Raw genomic sequence first — 20,969 nt, forward strand, 5'->3', positions numbered from 1 at the left:
GTGTATATATGTTTGTGTGTGTGTCCTCCAGAGGCGTGCCACACTAGCACGGTGTGCAGGAGTGATGTGTCCCCTGAGGAGCAGCACAGGGGTATATATTGAAGATGGCATACAGCACACAGCAGAAAGTGTGTGTGAAAGGTGCCGACAGCCAATCGTCCCTATGTGCTTTCTAGCTCCTCTGGACCCACTCCAGCCCTGAATATAATAGAGGAACCGCAGTAATGCTCTCTTTATAGTATGACTTCTCATGTTTCTACACGTTACTCCAATTTTCTCGACCTGACTCTAATGGTCTGGCCTGAGTAATGTTTCACTTCATCATGTTTTGACCTATGGGCAAATTAAAGAACTGTGCCTCTACTTTGCTTTTGAACACATTCAAAACAACATCCAGCTCTGGAAATTTAGCTCACTCTTGGATTCAATTTCATACTTAATTGATCTGATGTTCTCTCAATTAATTTGATGTTCTTGATTTCTAACTTAATGATTCAAATGTTAATTTGATAAGCCTGTAGTTTTTGCCAATGCTGTTCCGCTCATAATTACATTTTTCCTGGCTGTTTTGGCACCGGAGCTGTGAAATTTTAACAGGCACAGTGACGCTGTGTTTGCCTCTCAAATCCAGTTTTTCGACCGTTGTTTTCTCATATTCCCCTTTTTATTTCAAGCTGAAAAAAATTTAATGCGACTCTTTTACGCTCAGGTCAGCGTACAACAGCATCCATCTCACTGGCCTTGGCATTGGCGAGTGATCAGACAATTTACTCAGCTGCGGAAACTCACAAATACTGGATATGTGTGTGTAATTCGTGTGCGTGTTTTTAAGTGTGTGTTTATGTAGTATGCATGTATGTATATTTGTCTGTAAGTGACACTGTGACATTGTAGTGTATGTGAGCTGATTATTGCTCTTCTGGGCATAAACTCATGGACACAACACTTCATCAAGTCCCTGTAGTGCCTTTAGTTACTCTTATGCGCTCTAATACAATTTCACACTGTTGCACTGACCTGTACTGTAATGCTTTGACCCACGTAATTCCTCCACACTTTATCCCTCCCAGCAGGGCTCAGCCAACGTATGAATATATTACAACGACACAATACACTGATTTTAGAGTAATTCACTGTTCAAAAATTCTAACCTTGCAACTTCTATTTTCTCTTTTCTCTTTCTTACGTCAAGTTCTCGAAATGGCAAAATGCGAGTACTCAGCTTCAAGATGGGATTGGTGAGCTTGTGCAACGCAGATGTCCAGGAGAAGTACAAATGTGAGTCTGATGCTTGCTCATGTGACTAATGCATCTCGTCAACTGCAAAAAACAAGCCAAAACAAAACAGCCGTGATTGCCAGTATTACATAAAGACATCCACTTAGTCTAATGGAGGAAATGGCTCCGCTACCATTATGGAGAAAGCTTTCTTTACTTCTGCAAAGTACACCAGGGGGCTTAAAAGGATTGCTTGCCAAAGACACCATTCATGAACATTCTCTACGGCTCTGACTCTCATTTTTCTTCACAAGTCCACTAGCAAAAAGCTAAGTCCTTTCAATTTCACCTTTTCAGATTACAAATTATACTGTTACATTTTATTAGTGCACTGCTCTAATAAAGATATTTTTTTACCATTCTAATTCGTCTCCAGTTTATGAGTCATCCTGTAAATATAGGTAAAATAAGAGTGAGCATTTGAGCTGCCGATAGACGGACCTGGAACAGCTTGTAGTTGAAACAGGATCTGAGACAACACTGCCAATCCCATACCAGGATTATTCATGCTTGGCACACCATCTGTGTCAGCTCTTAAAGACTGAAAGATAACAGATTTGCCTTCGATTGAACGGTCCCTGACCCACTTTTTCTGGGTGCAGGTAGACATGTGGTGGCCTTAACAGTTTGTCATTTCTCTGAATGATCCTGTCTTTGGTCCAGACATCACTGGAATAATATTTGCAAATAAATCTGAAGCATTTGCATGAATCGGCTTTGAGATACAAATGGTGTGTGTTTATTAGATCACTACCGGTCTTTGGTTGTGATACAGAAAAGAAATTTGCTCGTCATTAATTCTTCAAAAGTAGTTTAATTACTTATTGGTAACAGTAAGTTTTGATGCTACATCTTAACATTTGCCTCAGCACAAGCACAATCTTGTAGACGGTCTCATGTACTGCTTTGACATCTGATTTGTCAAGTCAACCTGGCGTCTACATCTAATTTTTTATATCAGAAATTGTGGTAGCTATTTGAAAACATGTTTGGTCTTCCAAAATTATCTGCCAAAATCAGTTTCTAAATAAATCTGAGGCAAGAAATAGTCCATGCAGTTGCAGGATATGACTTTATTTTATATTTGCTGCACCTAGTTTGAATAGTTTACGTGACCTTTTAACAGCTCTAAGAGTTGGTGAATTACAAAGCAAACTGAACTAAACTGAAATCATGTTGTGAAAACTGAGCTTACAAAGTGTACACTGGATTTTCACTGCTAGTTCTGTCTTACTTAATCAAAACTGGACAAATTCAGTTATGTTGCTTCTGTAATGTTTTAGCCAAGTGGCTGGGGATGGCAATGTCAGTCTGTAGGCTTTGGTCGAGAGAGAAATATCTTAACAACTTTTGGACGGATTACCATGATTTCATTCCTCCAGTACTTCGTTTTATGACCAAATAACAGCAAATTAATGACATTTCCAACAACCTCACCTGTATTTCTGTTTAGTGCTAATTAGCGAATTAGCATGCTAATATGCTAAACTAAAATGGTGACCATGGTAAACATTGTACCTTGTAGACATCAGCTTGTTGGCATTATCATTGGGTCATGTTAGCATGCTGACATTAGCATTTAGCTCAATGCACAGTGGTGCCTAAGTACAGACCATAGACTATACATAAAGATTTTTAAATTATATTTTTTATACAGTCTGTTGTACAGCCTCATAGACCTGCAAGCATTGGCTGTAGACTCACGGCTGTAATTTATTTATTTACGGTGGCTATTTCAGTAATGGATAACATAAATGACCCAAGTAGTAACTTATGTACACAATACTAAGGGCTTTCTAGATAAAACTGTTTGAGTGCAACCCCAAATTAGTAAAGAGGTAGTTTCATACTAACTAGTAATTACTGAAAACCTTCTAAAGCCATAACAAACAAACGTAGTAATGGGTGTTCAGAAAGTTTGTGGCTTGTTCAGCCAAATTCAGGAACACATTATCTCATTGTAGGGTTTGCAACATTGCAAGCTGCGTGTTTCAGATGTAATAGGGCTATATACGGTGTCTCCATAAAACATGTCCATACCTCATCTCTATCAAACAGCTCAATGTGAACATTTAAAATGTCAAACATGCCTCAGCTCTGGTTATGAGGACTATATAAAGGAGGCTGCTAAACATGCAGGTCTTAAAGCCAAGTGTTGTACCTGTAGTATTGAATAAGTACACAGAAGGGGATGCATGGGATGCTTATACTGACATTGTCCAGCACCCTCACACGCCTGTCAGCGTTCATCTCCTCGGTGACAGGGCCAGCTAGCTTTGTAAAGGCTCCATTCAGAACAAGAGTCCACTTATGCAGCTCTTTCATCTTCAAGCAAACCAGCCAGACCACTAATACTGATTTCTTTCTCTTTCTATTTTTCACAAAAATGAGTTTTATTCAACAAACCTAGGTTTGATGAGCTTGTTGCCTGGAGGCACATTGTTAAAAATACATGAAAACCAGATGTGTTGCTGCTGTATTGACAAATTTAGCCACAGCTATTACGTTGCTGCTATGGTCAAGTTATACTATTATTTTGCAGTGCCATAGTTTCTAAATTTCTAAACACTTGCTTGAATGTTTGGTATGAAATTCAAAACTTACATTCTGAAAAGTCCAGCACATATAACAGTACATACAAATGCTCTAAATCAACAGATGTAGATGTGTAGGAAAAGATGTGATAATACAAATGCAAATAACTGTTTTTCATGCATGCATATGAAGTGCAAAGTTAATGCTGTTACACTCACTGTTGTATAATCAGATTAGTTACTGCATAATTGATGCAACTGTATTTTTTTTGCAGACTTATTCCGTCAGGTGTCTGGTCCTGGAGGTTTGACAGACCAGCGTCACCTCAGCCTGCTGCTCCATGAAGCCATCCAGATCCCCCGCCAGTTGGGTGAAGTTGCCGCTTTTGGGGGCAGCAATGTGGAACCGAGCGTGCGTAGCTGCTTCCGCATGGTGAGGACTAGGTCACATACATGCCTGTCATGCCTAAACACATTCACAGATAGGCACCGGTGCATGCACAGTTTGCTACGCAAATTCACACAAATACTATGGACAATAAGAGCAGATGAAATAGTCTGTCTGGAATATGCTGTGAGTTCGCCTTACCCCATTTGACCTGATAAACACTGTTCTGGTGTTGATACAGTCTTGTATGAAGATTCAACTACTGCGGCTGTGAAGTTCTTATGGATTTTAATGATCCGGTGTCTCTGTTGGACCAGCATATTCAAACTTGAAGCAAGTGAGAGACTGACCACCACTGTGCAGTGTTGCAAGACTCAGTATTGCTAGTTTCAGTGCTTGAATCAAAAGCTTGCTTGCCCCAATGAGAAATTTGAAGATGACCTTGAAAACCCAGTTATTAATGCTATTACAGCGTACTGATGTATCTCAAACCTGCTTATCTATTAATTAATGTGTAGAAATATAATGACTTACCTCCAGATAATCAGAACAGAAGTTATGTGTGCAAAGAGAGTTTTACAGATGCAGAAACAAAATTTTAAACTTAAACAAACTTAAACTTATTTTAAACTTAAAAAATTAAAAAAGGCTTGATCAAACATTTGCCTTTGGTTGCTCTCCATCAAGAGCCAAGTATGAAAAAAGTATTTAGTCACACCAGGAAGCTGCCAGCTATGTGAAGCCTGTTGTGTTTTACTGACATCAGCAGAGTTTGACTTTTCCTAGAGAGGAAGAAGAAGTTGAAGGCACCATCTCAGGAAATGGAGAACTTACAATTATTCTACCTAAGGAAGCCCCAGGTGCATCACACATAAATCAGAATGTTGCATTACAAAAATTAGATCACATTAATATTGCATTGCATTGCTTTTAATGCACATAAAATACAGTCAGCGCTAGATAATGCATGATGTTACTAACCATACATAGAATGTAGGTGAAATCCAAGAAATTTTATTGGGAAAGTTGCGTATATAATATGATCTAATGGAATACTTAAATAATGAAGCAAGGTCATGGAGACCAGTAGCACACAGCTAATGAGAAGACATGTTCAAAGCATTAATTAATTGCTTGTTCTAAAAGTGTCTGAACTTGTATGTTTGGCGGAGGTTGCAGGACCTTCACCACATGACATTCAATTTTGGAAACCAGATAATTACTGAGTCGTTAGGAGCAGGCCGCAGCTTTTTTGGAAGGTGGCCTATGCAAAGCCTTTTAATTCCCTCATTTTCAAGGCAGATCCTAATTATACACAATCTATTCTGCTCATGCTTGCTATATCAGCCACGGCTGATTAAAATCAATTGCTTTCTCGATTTGCTCCATGTTAGGGTATTTAGTTGTAGATGAAATATCCATGTAATGTGAACGGGGGGATGATCCATTTGCCCATTTGTCATTTGGTTTTGAAATGAATGACATCAGTTTTTGGAGATATGGGTACGTCATTTGCTGCCACCTCACACACATATTGACTGTTAGACCCTGCTGGCAGAAGAGGAGATGAAATCGATTTGCAACACAGAATATGCAGAGTAAGGTGGTTATACGTAATAATATGATATTGCAGAGGGTGTTATGGTATGTGCAGAGGTTTTTTTGGGCAAATTCAACCTATTTCGTAAATAGGTCTATATTTTGTTGAACATTGATTCTTTATTCACAACCGTATGCTGTTTAGTGGACATATCATATATATATATATATATATATATTTATATATATATATATATATATATATATGAGTTTAGATGGATAACTGAATGTTTATCACTCTACTTTTCCAATGATTTTGAAAACATCCCATCTGCTCAACATGCTGCTTTGTGATGCGGCAGGATGCTCAGCATAGTCAGAGCCAGTTCCAGGTGTTCGGTATGCAAGTGGCTGCTATTTGACCTCCCACATGGAGCGTAGATGGCTACTCCACCGCCAGAGAGAAGCTCCGTCATCCCCGGGAGACTCTACACCTCTGTACATCTCACAGTCTGTGTTATCCGTACATACACGCACACACAGTTATTATGCTACTCTGCCTGAGCAGTGGAGGAAGCCCCAGGGAAATCAACCTCTTAATGCATCTCTGATGCAGACTTAATGAGAATTTAGCACATCACGGATTTTCAGTGCTTGGCGAATCATTCTTTTATTAGGCTGACTTCCTTCTTATCCCACTTTCTGGAATTCCCAACAAAGTGTCTCTGGGAGAGATGGCCTGCATGCAGACACACACACACACACACACACACACACATGCAGTATAGACACAGATAGAGGGTTTATGTCTGCTGTGTTTTAGCTTTATAAGTGTTTAAGTAGATCCATAAAAGCAAAAGATAGTATAGTACATCTTCATTCTCTCTTTTCTCTTCTCATCTTCTCATCTCTCTCTTTCCTTCTCTTATCTTTTGTATTCTCTTTGATTCCTTCCTTCTACAAAAGCTCACTGCAGGACCACCTTTGGAAAGGAAGCACACCTTCTCCTCTGATTACTTTATGTACCTGGGCTGCTGTTGGTCTATATTTGGGTTGTTTACAGTCTCCTGCACTTATTTCCTCCCTTCCACCTTCATTTCCCAGGCCCCAGGGAAACCTGCCATTGAGGTGTCTCACTTCTTGGAGTGGATGAGCCTCGAGCCCCAGTCACTGGTTTGGCTGCCTGTCCTCCACCGTGTGGCTGCTGCAGAGTCGACTAAGCACCATGCCAAATGCTATGTCTGCAAACAGTGCCCCATCAAGGGCTTCAGGTAGGTATGCCTGTGTGGGTAAATGGAAAAACACGCAGATACTTTGTACAAAGATATAAATAATATATACATAAATATACACATTTTATACATAAAATTAACAAGAAAGAACACAGAATAGGAAGATTGTAGTGATAGATGAATATATACATATACACAACCAACAGCAGAGAAAAAACATAAATAAAACAGTAAAAACACTAAAATAAAATAGAATAAAAGTAAAAAAAAATGGTAGTTAGAAGAGAAATCAGGTTTAATAGTGGCAGCTGTTGTTTTCTGTTTTCATTATATATAAGAATTACTGCTCACCAGATAAAGGTTTGTTGGAGATGCTGGAACTAAGAAAACATGTGGATGTAATGAAGTACATCCCTGTCTGGAGCCACAGGATGTGTGAAAACAGCATGCATGTAGACAAGCATATAAATTCAATACACCCTTTATTCTGCAAACACTCAAACTCACTCACTCACACACACACACACACACACACACACACACACACACACACACACACACACACACACACACACACACACACACACACACACACACACACACACACATTGCACACAAGCACACACCCCTACTCTGTGTGTTCACTTGCAAACATCTGTTCAGCCTCTGTGTTATATTGATCTTGACAGGTATCGCAGTCTGAAGCAGTTCAATGTGGACATCTGCCAGACATGTTTTCTAACCGGCCGCACTACCAAGGGAAAGAAGCTGCACTACCCCATCATGGAGTACTACACCCCAGTAAGACAAACATTATGTACTTCCTTAACTGAGGTCAAATCCAAGGCTCCAGGGACAAATAAAATTCGGCTTTTATCAAAAAAAAAAACCTACTATCTCCTGATTCCTGCTGTCAGCCATAGATTAATCACCACTCCACTGTAAGATCTCCATTATCCCTAAGTGTATACTTTTACGTTAATTACACTGCCTAGTCCAGATCTATAGTACGCAAAGCCTGAGTACCACTCAGCAGTAACATCCTTTTTTGGCTCACATAATGTGCACACATAGTGCTATCTGGAGCACACGTTGCCCACTAAACCCGAATAAAACCCAATTATTAAGCGATCGCATGCACAGTCTCTGAAGTCAAGTTAATTCCAAAAGAGTAGTTGTAGCACTGTGAAGGGGAGAGCTGGAATGTATTGAGATGGTGCCAGATTTAATCTCTAATCAATTCTGAGCCGTAAAATGTGGCAAAAGGCCAGCCGTACAATGATTTTTTTTCCACTGGACAATATTTTGTATTAGCCAGATACTGTTTTTCACAACGGCTAGGCGGGTAGGCGTACATAGATTTCTACAGTGATAGAGAGAGCAAGAGATAGACAGCCAGAGAATGAGAAAAGAGGGAAAATTTGAAACAGCATAGGAAGGTAAGGATGCAGAGAGAGAAAGAGATCAGATGAAACTGAAGGAAAAAGCAGATGGAGGAATAAGTTAGTAAAGTGAAAGTAAGACAAACCATCCTTGAGACAAAGTGGACAAATTTCAGATGAGGTCATTTTGGAGAAAGCAACATTTCCAAGAATTCTTAAGCGGTGTAATTTGTCTCCAACACATCCGCCACCGCCACATCTCACCCCTCCTCCATCCCCCGCTCCCCCCAAACCCTCTCGACTCCTAAATCAAACTCCAGACAACCTCGGGAGAGAAGATGAGGGACTTTGCCAAGACTCTGAAGAATAAGTTCAGGTCAAAGCAGTACTTCACCAAGCACCCTCAGAGAGGTTACCTGCCAGTGCAATCTGTGCTGGAAGCCGAGAGCTCGGAGACGTGAGTCCCACACATCGACACTCACATACACAATAATTCCTCTGTCTCTGCTTTTCTGTCAACTGTCTCTCACTTACACACATACAAACTCCCGCTACTGTCGGCTAATTACCATGCTCTGACAATTTAGGGCACTCTGACTCACTGAGATGGGTTAAAGGGACGGCTCTGCGTTCAGAATTAACATAATGTAATTCCTGTGATCTCAGTCTGGGTCAGACGCTCTGTTCACATGAGCGAGTCCCAGCCAAAGGGAAAAACAAGAGCAATGAGCCTAAAATCCATGAGATCATCAAGAAGCGTAGCTCAGGGCTATGATAGTAGCTACAGAGATTCAGATTATGGGTCCATGTTTTGTCTGATCGTGTCACTAAGGTCACTTTTTATGACCTCAAAAACACATTACACGAGTCTGTGAATTAATTCTTCCATCCACTGACACAGAGCAGACATGAGACTCCAGTGCTGGAGGAAGTGTTCAGATCTTTTATTCAAGTAGATGTAGCAGTAAGGCAATATAAAAATACTCCTTTACAAGTAAAAGACCTGCATAAAAAATTAAATATCAAAATGTACAAACTGTCACAGTTAAAAGTACTTGCAATACAAAATGACCCTTTTCAGACTGTTATACTAATATATTTTTATTGGGAGAATGTATCTGGTGGACGAAGAGCTGATTTTAACTTTTTTCGCACTGTTCTGTACTAGTTTTCATACAGTGGTTCCCAACCTACAGGTAAGACCTCTGGGATAAATCTGAGGGGTCAAGAGGTGATTAAAAAAAGACTGGAAAGAAGGAAAGAAATCATTTCTGCAACACAAAATTGTGTTTATTTTTATGACTTTTCTTAAATCATTTGTGTGCGTGTGTGTGTGAAATACTGGATAGTTATACTTCTTCATGACTCTAATAACTATTAAATTAAACAATCTGAGCAGGGAACATCGGACAGAAATACATTTTTGCCTCTTATCATTTGCACAAATTTGACCGCTGGACCACTCATGTTTATTCACCCCCACATAGCAAATGTGCCAACCGTATAGGTGTTATCAAGCTAGCGATGGATGCACTGGCTGTGTCTGTGTGAGTGAGCCTGTACGTTGGCGTTGCCAGGAACACATGTTCATAAAGCAGATTTATAAAGCCCTGGGATATGTGTTGATTTTTCGCTCAAACTGAAACGTTTTCAACTCATGCAGGCTTGTCTTCACATCTTTCTATTTACTTCTTAATCGTGCTGCCTCTAAAATGAGCTCGCCCTTCTGTCTGGTTCATGCGTAGGAAATTCTTGGCTATAAAGGGTCACAGGCCAAAAATGCTGGGAACCAGGGGTTCAATCAGTGGAATTACATTATATTTTGAGACCATCATATGTTTTGTGTGTCTTAAACCTCAATTAGGAAAGTAGCTAGTGACTACCGTCATATGAGATAAATGTACTACATAAAAAGTACAGTATTTTCCTCTGAAATGTAGTAGAGGTCTAAACTTGGGCAAAATGGAAATACTTAAGTAAAGTACAGTGCTCTCTTAAATGTATGTTCTTTACTTTCCTTTGCTGTGAAATAAATCAAATCTGTCTTTTTTGCATTCTAACCAGAAAGCTTTCAATGCTGACAAATAAAACTCTTCTTGCGGATTATAGCAATCTATGAGAATTAAGTTTGGATGTGGCTTTTCTGCAACACACACATTCCCACTTGCACAGTGTTAAAAATGCCTTGGTGAAGTATTGATGTTGGTTTCTGTGGTTCCTAGGCCATGCTCCTCGCCCAAGCTGCCCCATGCAGACACACACAGCAGGATTGAACATTATGCCAGCAGGTACGTGGCTCACTGTTCTTTGCTATATATACCAAATAATTACAACAAAATCTTTCCCTCTTTCACTTTCCACTCCCCAAATCAACCCCCTATCTTCTTTATACTCACTCCACCCCTGCTTTCACCTCCTCTCCTCCCCCACCTTTTCTGCCCCCTCACCCTCTAGTCTTCACCACACCCTGATTGAAGTATCGATTTGGCTGCATGGCGAATGTGCTCCAGCCCGGTTAGAGGCTGTACTGCTCAGCGGTTTCCTTCACTCTTATTCTCAGCACAAACACATGCTGGCGCACACAAGCAGAGTGGTTTGTGGTCGTTGTGTGTGTGTGTGTGTGTGTGTGTGTGTGTGTGCGCGTGTGTGTGTGGAGGTCAGCGGGGTTCGGCATGCCTAGGGGCTTGTCACTTACTAGGGCAGTGAGCCCATTGGTCACCTGGGAGCTGTCAGTGTGGATTAGTGTCTGTCTGACAGGTTATAAACAGGGCACAGCACTGGACTCCCACGCCCCTGGCAGCTCTACCCACAGAGCTGCGGAGCTGGACACACACGTCCCTTTCCGTAGAACCTGCAGAGTGTGTATGGTAGTGTGTGTGTATGCTGGTAAGTGTGCCATTGTGTATTACTTCCCTGAGGCTCTTGCACACAACTGCTTTACATCCTGCCAAAACAGAGGGAACACACACCAACAAGAGAGCAGGCACAATTGTCCTCTTTACCACTCTTATCTCACCCCCTTTCCCCCTCCTCCTGCTTTCTGTTTGTTTTTTTCTTTTTATTCTTAGCTTTGATCCCTCTCTCCTATTGTCTCCCAACCATGCATTTATTTCCCCCCTTTTTTTCCTATCTCATACTCTCTCTATTCTAGACCTTTCCTCTTTTCCATTCTTTAATATCTTTTTCTGTTACATCCTCTTACATTTTCTAATTTGTTGCCAATTACAGCACAATTTGCTTCAAACAGCTCTCAAGTCACCCTTAACCAGCATAATACAGGGAAGAACAGAATATGGAAAGCGTTCACGGAGCAACATTCTAATTTAGTAAAAATTAGAAAGATTCACAGAGAAAGTTTGTCCGCCGCCTCACCCTGCTGTGAAAAATGGCAGAAAAACTCACACAGTTGAAATTGTTTTTTTTTTAGAAGTGTCTCTCTTGTACCATAGTAACCTTGCTCATAGCCTTTTACCTTGCAGACCATGCATCTTTTTACTGCATTAGAAGCAATTAGTAAGTATTTGAGAAAATAACCTATCATCACTGGGCTATGCTTTCAAACAAGATGTCTGGTGGTATTTTATATTTTTCCTTAATGTCAACTAATTCCATTAAAAGACCAAAAACCAACAAGTCCTTCTATCTGGTACTTTGTGACTTCCCAAATTCATTTGTTCCTGCTGAAGTTGTAAATCTTATTCTTCATAATCTCTCTCTTTTTTTTAAAAGGCTAATCAGTTTTCTAAGATACCTGGATACTGTAGTTTTTAGTACATATTACCCAAACAGAAGCAGTGTGTGCATTTGTTGAGAACTATTTTCAGTGGCGGATTCATTCACATTTGGTGCTCCAATGAGTATTTTTTGCCAGAAAGATGGTTCAAGGTGGTTCCAAATGATACAAATGATAGCTCTGTTAAAATGTGTTATCGAGCATTCATTAACTGTGTCTGCACCAGTAGTGGATGTGTCATAGGAGTCGTTACAGATACATTAATAAAACTAAATTGTGCTTATCTCAACCAGTTGCTCAGTGTTTATATACTGCTAATAAATGCTTAGTAGAGGTTACCATCTGTTGCTGTTATCACTGTGCTGCATATTGCCATACCTGCTACAAGAACACTAGGATGTTGCATACCGTAGAGAGGTATTTTTATAGTTTTTATCGGTATACAATAACAAAATTCAATATAATCCTTCAATAAATGGTATTGCTGTGATGCTCATTAAGTTAAATTTATACAGACAGAAAATCAGAGGTATGTTGAGTCAATTTGATGGTAGTTTTCGAGGTGTTAGTTCAACTGTATCGAATTGGACTGCATGCTGTTTGGGACAGCCACTAACTGCAGGGTAGGCGGATCGATCCCCGATTCCTCGTGTCACTGTATCAGGACGATGAACCCCCAACCGCTACCCATGGTTAGGCCAGGGCCTTGCATGACAGTTTGCCTCTGTCAGCCTGTGAGTGTGTATACGAATGGGTGATTGAGAGGCAAGAAGGGCATCGGTCCAGGAATTATACTGGACTTACACTGGCTAAAAAAGATTGAGGACTGGCAGCAGGTCATTTAGACACAAGTAAAAAATAAAACAGTGTGAGCATGCTCCTCTTATTTTCCAGCATGATCTGAGCACCATCGTAAAACGAGTAGACAGTCCTTAATATGGCAATGTTGACTATTTTATCTGCACTCTACAGCATGCAGAATTAACTTCAGTCGTCTTTCTTTCTTTCTTTCTCTCTCTTTCTCTCTTTCTTCCTACTGTCAGTTAATATTGGATATAAAGGGAGAAACCACATTTCTTATTTGAATTCACTTCCCGCATTAATCATAACGGACTGCTCACTTTGAACACTAATGGAAAGTCCAGCCGATATCAAAACACTGCATGTCATCGCTGGCAGGTCAGTGTCTGGAATTCTTTCACTGGGATGACATATTAGACAGGTGTATGTGGGAGTCTTTCTGTGTGTGTGTGTGTGTGTGTGTGTGTGTGTGTGTGTGTGTGTGTGTGTGTGTGTGTGTTTGTGTTTGTGTGTGTGTGTGTGTGTGTGTGTGTGTGTGTGCACGCTCACGCGCGTTTGTGTCAAAGTGCCCTTTAGCTAATAAGAGGTATACATGTTAATCCGAGGCAATAATGTAGTCTCCAGTTATTTCAAAGGAGATAAAATATTTGATGTTTGGGGTTAGGAAAGCCAGATTTGTAGGCTCAAACACAGGCGCAGCCTCAGTCTCTTCCCCTCTCTGTCTCTCTCTCTCTCTCTCTCTGTATCCATCGCCCCTCCTCCGATATCGATGCGGGAGCAGAGTTGATTCCTTTCATCATCTGCACTGCTTTGACATCTTATAGAGGATGGATGAGAAGATCATAAAAAAACTCACGGAACTCCGTTAGGATTGCTCCTCTCTTACCCTCGCTCTTTTCCCCAGTTCTCATTTCCTCTCGCATCCATCTACATTCATGTATGAAGCCAAACACACAGGCATGCACGAGATACCCATGCACACACCCACACGCTACTATTTCTTATAACTATCTGCCCTTTTCCTTTCTCATTTGCTGTTGTACCTGACTGTGGCTCTAGGTTTGTGGAGTGCTTTCTGATGAATGGTGTCGCAGATTGAATTACGAGTGGTCAGGTTCTCGGGCCAGACTTCCTGCAACAGGACATGGATAAATCCTAAATTTCTCAGTGTCATGGTCTCATTGGACACTGGGGAGAATTAGGACGTAATGTGGATGTCCCAGACAGCCTCTGCATCACCAACCCCTCCTCCTGCCTCTGTCCCTCACTCTTTCAGCTGACGACACTTCGAGAAAGATGATGCAGCATGGAGTGTGGTGTGGTGTGTTTGTGTGTACGGGGAGGGCTGCAGTGGAGAATTAAGACTGCTTTCATGTGACACATTGGTCTGCATGTATGTATGTGGGCAGCCACAAGGCTTGTAGCACATTTGCATCAGTGGGTTAATTATCTCTGCTGGTTAATTGCCTCACTTGAATGAGACACCCGACGTTTGATCAGCTAACACTGTTACATAAATATGTAATTAACATTTGATATTCAGTGGACTGCAGCAGTTTGTGATTAAATAACTTTCACTCAACCTATCTCAGCCTACATCTACTCTAGATCATGTCTTCCTACTTTCCCTTATAACAGGTGCCATAGAATGGGTGGCCTTGTTGTATTCAGGTATAAGCTATATACAGTATGTAGGTGGAGGAGGCAAAGGTGGTGGTGATGGAGAGCAAAGGTTTTTTTCGTCAAGTTAAAGAAAACAAGTGTGACTACTTTTGTTTACTAGAGCTTGTATATTAGCTGTCCATCTTAAAACTACACTCAAATGCCCATCTGTACATTGGAGCAGCTTTTGGTCGCTGTAATTGTCCCTCCTGCCCATCCTGGTCCTGAAGAGATCCTTTTTTTTTTTACAAAGAATGAGGACTGTGGATTATATGTTCCCCATCTTTTACATTGGAAATACAATCAGGAAAAAAAAAATCACAGCAAGCATTAACGGGAGGAATGATTACAGTTTCTTAAAAACTCCCAAACTTCAATGTACATATGGGCATGAAAGTATTGTATTAATATAGATTTCAAAATATTTACCTATCCTTTATTATACTGCATACTATATGCTACATTTATGCATGGATCCAATTTCTGTTGTTTTTAGTTATTTTCTTATTTTTACCACTTGCTTTTTACACAGCACTGTGATTGTTCCAGCTGTGATTTTTTTTCCTATTTATGTCGCCAAACATAAGACACCATAAGCGCCCTGTATTTTTGAACACACTTTTTCATAAATTTTACCCCACACATTTTATTTAACGTTATAGTGAACCAGCTCCTGGAGCAGTGTGTACGGTGCAGTTGTCCACTGACAGTCAGCAGGACATAATGCAGAGCTAGAGGCGCTGTCCTTGGTCCTGAAAGGCCATACCGCCGAACACTCGCCGCTTCCGCGTACTCACGCACACTACTGTTGCTGTCCGTGGTGCTGGACGGCATCACATTTCTAAAAGGCTTTTTTTTTTTAAATTGCCTGCATGCTGGTAGACAGTGTACAGTATTTTATCAGGATTTTATTCTCCCTCCTTGTGGACATTTTTATAGTTCGTGCTCTGTGGCAATTGGAATTTCTGCCACTCTGCAGTGTTGTCAGTTAGATGTTTTTGGACAGCTTGCTGTTCAGCTGCAGTCCGTAATACTAAAAGACCCGAGGTCTTAGCCATGCTGCTTAAAGGCTAAAATGTTTGGTGAAACATATTTCCCCAGTGTGTGCTAATATCTGTTCCTTTCTCTTTTTTCGTATATTTGCTCTGACTCATCCACTTTCCTCTATTTCTCTTTTGTGTGTATGTTTGTATACATAACACATGCTCTCCTCGGTGTGTGTGTGTGTGTGTGTGTGTGTGTGTGTGTGTGTGTGTGTGTGTGTGTGTAGATTGGCGGAAATGGAGAGCCAGAATTGTTCGTTCTTCACGGATAGCCTGTCTCCTGATGAAAGTCTGTGAGTATGATGACACCCCCACACTACGAACCCCCTCATTATATCCAAAGCCTTTCATGGGGATTATATGTGTGTTTTGTGTGCACGCCCTTTCCTCTTTATACACTGATTGTTTCTGTGTCTATGTGTGCGCTCAGGTTTGTTCATGTAGGTTCGACTGCTAGGGTAAGATCGGGTAATCACATAAATAATCAGCCACGTAATTAAAATGACCCACGGCGAGCAGCGTGCACACAGTCCCCCTTCATCATGAACATGCCTGCTGTGATTAAAGTCTGAGGCTTTGGGAGGATACACAAAGCCCCCACTAAGGAGGGAGAGGCATGTGTTTGTGTTAGTAGAAGCTTGGTGAGCGGCAGGGCGGTGACGAGTTTACAGCAGTGAGAGGAATGGGGATGTTTGATGTGAATGTGGCAGCCAGTAAAGTTAGTCCTTATTGTGGAGAGCTGAGAAAGTATCAGGTAGAGAGAGTCGTTTAGGGTTGTATGAGATCATGTATTTGTGTGTCTCTGTCTTACTTTGTTGACATCAGCGTGGGTTGTCCAGTGTTTCCAGTGCTTCTCTGAGATGCTTTTCCTTTTTTATCACTCTATAAAGTCAAGGTTGCATGACCAGCAGCTCTCTGCAAAGTGTTGTCTGGTCTTTTAGGGCTCCAGGTGTGTGTGTGTGTGTGTGTGTGTGTGTGTATTGTAAAGTGTGTTCTTTTTTTTTTTCTTTCTGTTCGGAGAGAAAGCTGTAATTGACACCACATTAAAAGCTCATTTTAGGCTTAGACAAAACTGCACTACTTTTCAGCAGTGCGACACTTTTTACTACTTGTGAATGAATTTTCCCTTTTTAGGTCTTTAGTTAGTATAAGGTCTTATAAGACTTAGAAGTAGGCCCCTAGAAACAACAGTTCACTGTTTGTCTCGAGGATAGCTGTGAAGACACTGATAGGGTCCAGCTGGCCCAGTCCCCAGTGGCAGTGCCATAGCAACCCAGGTTGTAGCATAGACCTTACACTCATAGAAGGTATGATAAGCCGAGCCTCTGAGTGGGAGAGTAAACGGTCGTAATGCAGGTGCCCTTCAGGGTCATGAGGCACACAGTCTTCCCCTGGATAGGGGGAGACGTAAAGTATTGCATAGAATACACAACATGGCTCATGTAACATAGGTTAATGTTTATGATTTGGTGCCCAATAGAATCTTTACGCATGTATGGATAAGTGCTGTGTTCCAATGAGGAATATCGTTATTGGGATGTGTAGTAAGTTTTATGTAAGCTCTGTGTGGGTTTAAATATCCCCCGCAAGGGAAGTTGACCCTCAGAATTGGGTGGCATCACACAGTGTCAGCTTGTATCGCTCGTCTCTATTCTCCTTGGCCAGGCTTCATTTAATGCTTCTGCTTAAGGCATCTGGGTCTCCTGAAACTTCTTCCATCCCGAGTTAACCAGCTCATACGATTTCCAACACACTACTGACAACTGAGCTTCTCAAGCCTGCTCCCAATGTCTTTGTTTCTATGTGCATGTATCTAGAGTGTTGCTTGGGTGGAGCTTTGTCACAAAAACGTGTGTATATCCGTGCATGTACATAAAGCTGTACATAAAGTATTTTCATCCGTGTCTGCGTACAATTCTATGGTAGCGAGTGTGTTTGTATGCATGACACTTCAGTTGTACCCGTTATGTGTTGCAGTTTTGCTCCCTGCTCTCGTGCCCTTTTATCTGGTTGTTCTTATTCTGTGTACTGGTCGTTCTGTCCTGCATCGTCTCTCTGTTTTTCCTGCTGCATGGCTTTGTACATGCTGCTGTGCTATCTGTGCCTCCAGCTGGTGTTTTTGCAGACATCATAGTCTTTTCTCTCCTGCCCTGTATGCGCAGCCTTCATGCCCCACCTGTATGCATTGTTCTGGGTTCACTGTTGCTGCCAATTGCCAGGTAATTAAACCTTTAGCTGCAGAGGATGGTGGAACCTTCAGTCTTCCATAAGTTAATCAAAACTGATTTTTTTGTTAATAAGAAATATATGCTATGTTCATAAATAATTTTTTGAATTCCACGCCAGCATTATTTCAAGTGTGCCACAAATATTTATTTGCATAATCAAATTATTAAACTTGCAAATCGAGTCTATTTCTCTACTAAGGTAGATAAGTCACCTAGGTGCATAGTTACAGCTACAGTAATGTTGGCAAGCTACTGCAAGCTAGCTGTGAAGTAGGTTCATTTGATTACAATAGCAGATAACTTTTCATATTATTATGATCATTTTTAACACAAAATTGGATGACGATAATACAATAACTTAATTTTCTTAAAAGGTAAAAGCATAATAAATAAACAAACAAATAATAATAAATGGATCTGGTCGATACAAAACCAGTCTGTTTAAATTAGACCTATAAATACTTCTGTGACGAATAATATTACAATTACATTACAATGTAAAGCCTTTAACTTGCTTTTAACTTTGTCTCAGTAAAGTAGATTGCTTCATAGCCCAAAGCATTATTGCAACATATGAATTGACAAACAGCTGTCTTTCCAATAAAATATTTGCCAAACATTTATAGATCCATTTATTATTTTATAACCGTAGGTCTACGGTCATAGATCATAGATCTGCACATTAAGTTTTCTCTTCCATTATCAATAAAGTGTTCCTTGTTTGGGCACTTACATTTTCTTGTAGCTTAAGATCCGCCTTCCATTTTTGATAAATGTGAGTTGGCTTTTAATGGTCCGGCGAACCAAGTTTATTTCAGAGCATTAAATTTTTGGACTGTGAACCTGGCACAGTGACCCTGTCCCATCGTGTCGTCTTGTTTCTTTGTGTCTTGTCCTGTGATACCTTTTCCTAGTCCTTCTTGCCTTGCCTTGCTTCGGTCTGTCTGCTCTCCCACGGTGTCCCTGGCTCTGCTTTGTGCTGCTGGTGGCTGTGTGCTGGTGGCTCAGTGTGCTGTCTCCTGTGTGGGGGACTCAGGGATGAAGATCAGTACCTCCTGCGTCACTCCAGCCCAGCCCTGGACCATGACTCACCCTGCGGACAACACATGCTGCTGGCTCACCTTGAGCACCAGGACAAGGAGCAGCTCCAACGCACCCTGGCACACCTGGAGAATGAGAACAGGTATGTAGCCAGAAAAAGAAAAAAAAAACATGTCTTAGGACATGGTGCATTGAGTCTGGAGCTTGGTTCCTTTCCTCATTTGTCTGGTGGAGGAGTCCGTACTGTATGTTTGTTTTTAAACTCAATGAATCCTTCTGAAGTACATTGATGGTACACATTGTTGCATAACAACAAAGTACACCAACTCCATAACATCTGTAAAACTTTTTTTGTACACCTTGAGGACTGTGTTGAATTTGAACAGGTTATAAATTTGAATGAGGTTTAAGTTAAGGTTTGGGCTAAGGCTTGGAGCAGTGGTTTGAGGAGTGATCTTTATCAGTAAAGCTCCCCAGAAGCATAAAACACTAATATTTGTGTGTTTGTCTGTAAGCATTACAGTGTTTTCGGTATGTCTGCTGGCATTTGCCGACCTCCTGAAGAGAGTAAACACTTTCACACTCTAAATCCTTTTAAAACAGCCGTAAGAAAACAAGAAACATTTTCAGTCTGATTACCTGGCAGTGAAACCTGTTTAATAATGAGGGGGGAAATGGGAACACTTGTAAACCATGCTTTGCATAAGTTTGACAGTTTGTAGGTGTCCTGCAGAAGAGACAGGAAGAGTCCATTATGGAGTGACTGCTGTGACAGAAGTGTAAAGCATCTCTGAAACACACTGCCTTCGATGTTAATGAATTTATTGTGTCCTAGTGGCTAAGATGCTCAGACATTTTCAATAAATGAAGCAAATTCACTTCCCCTATCCACTTAATTGGTTACTAGAGGCAACCTTTACGTGACTGATTCATATTAATAATTTCTCTTGCCTTCAGTTCGGTTGTGACCTTTTTAAAAACAGTTACATACACACACACACACACACACACACACACACACACACACGCTCACACACTTGTGCCCTCTGGGTGTCGGAAACCTTGACCCAGTTCAGTTTTTCTGCAGCATCCTGTTATGACACTGCAGTGTGCTTTGTTGTCCTTATTTATGACTACTGTTGCTGCTGTAGCTTAGTTCATATCCTTTCCTGTTGCTCTCGTGTGCCTCATACCTGAACAATAAATCGATTCCAGAATCAAACACCTTTAACCCTAATCTTATTTTTGGGGTCCTGGAGACTGTTTAACAGGTTAAAAAATATATTTAACACACTTTTATCAGCCTGATATTTAATGGCTTTTCCTAATTTTAAGAGAACTGCTTATAAACCAGATTTGGCCTAATGACATGTTTCAAACGTCCGCTACAGAAAATGATGCATTATAGTATGATTGGGGTGTCAGATATCCTGCTGTAAAACATGGTTAATACAATGGATGATTTTCAGCTGCTTTATGTCTGTGATGATAATACATTTCATGCAGGGCTACCCCTCTCAAATGCCATATATATATATATTTTTTTTTTTGTTATGTATATATATTTTTGCTATGGGGGTTTTTTAACAGTTTGTTTGTAAGAGCTCTAATTGGGAGTTTGACAGTATTGACCAAAAAAAATGTACTGTCATTAATATCACTATTTAGGATAGCATACTGTATATGCACTTCTTTGTATGCAAATGACTTTTTAGCAAACAAAAAAAAATCAAAATTTGTTCATGTAAGACCATATAATTTATAAAGCATGAAATATTTTCTTATGTGGTGTAATGACACGTCACCCGTTTAATACTTTTCTACGTATTCGGTTTTAACAAGACCAGAATCTGGATATTTTTTCTAAAACTGGCGAATTTAGCAATTGTTATTAATTTTACACACATAACAATGGAGTCTTTAGGACCCTAAACAATGAAAGCATAAAGCCAATATCAACAAAACACAGAATGTTATGACTAATTTGGCACTTAAATAGACCAGCATGTTCTGCACCATGACTTTCTAGACCTTTAGTAATGCTTCACGGCACAGCGCGCAATCACTTAATGGCCTTAGTGTCACACATGTAAGAGATGGGATGAATT

At 40.6% G+C, this 20,969-nt stretch overlaps 1 protein-coding gene across 1 annotated transcript in view; it reads left to right on the forward strand.

Annotated features, from left to right (window-relative positions):
• The window catches only part of drp2 (dystrophin related protein 2), a 106,378-nt gene that overhangs the window by 80,625 nt on the left and 4,784 nt on the right, over positions 1-20,969 (forward strand). The window contains exons 14-21 of the mRNA XM_040120562.1: positions 1,193-1,278; positions 4,088-4,245; positions 6,844-7,010; positions 7,661-7,772; positions 8,674-8,810; positions 10,576-10,641; positions 15,820-15,885; positions 18,857-19,003. Of these exons, the coding sequence (XP_039976496.1) occupies positions 1,193-1,278; positions 4,088-4,245; positions 6,844-7,010; positions 7,661-7,772; positions 8,674-8,810; positions 10,576-10,641; positions 15,820-15,885; positions 18,857-19,003 (939 nt within the window). The remainder of the gene's footprint in view (positions 1-1,192; positions 1,279-4,087; positions 4,246-6,843; positions 7,011-7,660; positions 7,773-8,673; positions 8,811-10,575; positions 10,642-15,819; positions 15,886-18,856; positions 19,004-20,969) is intronic.

This window comes from Xiphias gladius, chromosome 23 (assembly GCF_016859285.1).
Source record: "Xiphias gladius isolate SHS-SW01 ecotype Sanya breed wild chromosome 23, ASM1685928v1, whole genome shotgun sequence".
Classification (NCBI taxonomy): domain Eukaryota; kingdom Metazoa; phylum Chordata; class Actinopteri; order Istiophoriformes; family Xiphiidae; genus Xiphias; species Xiphias gladius.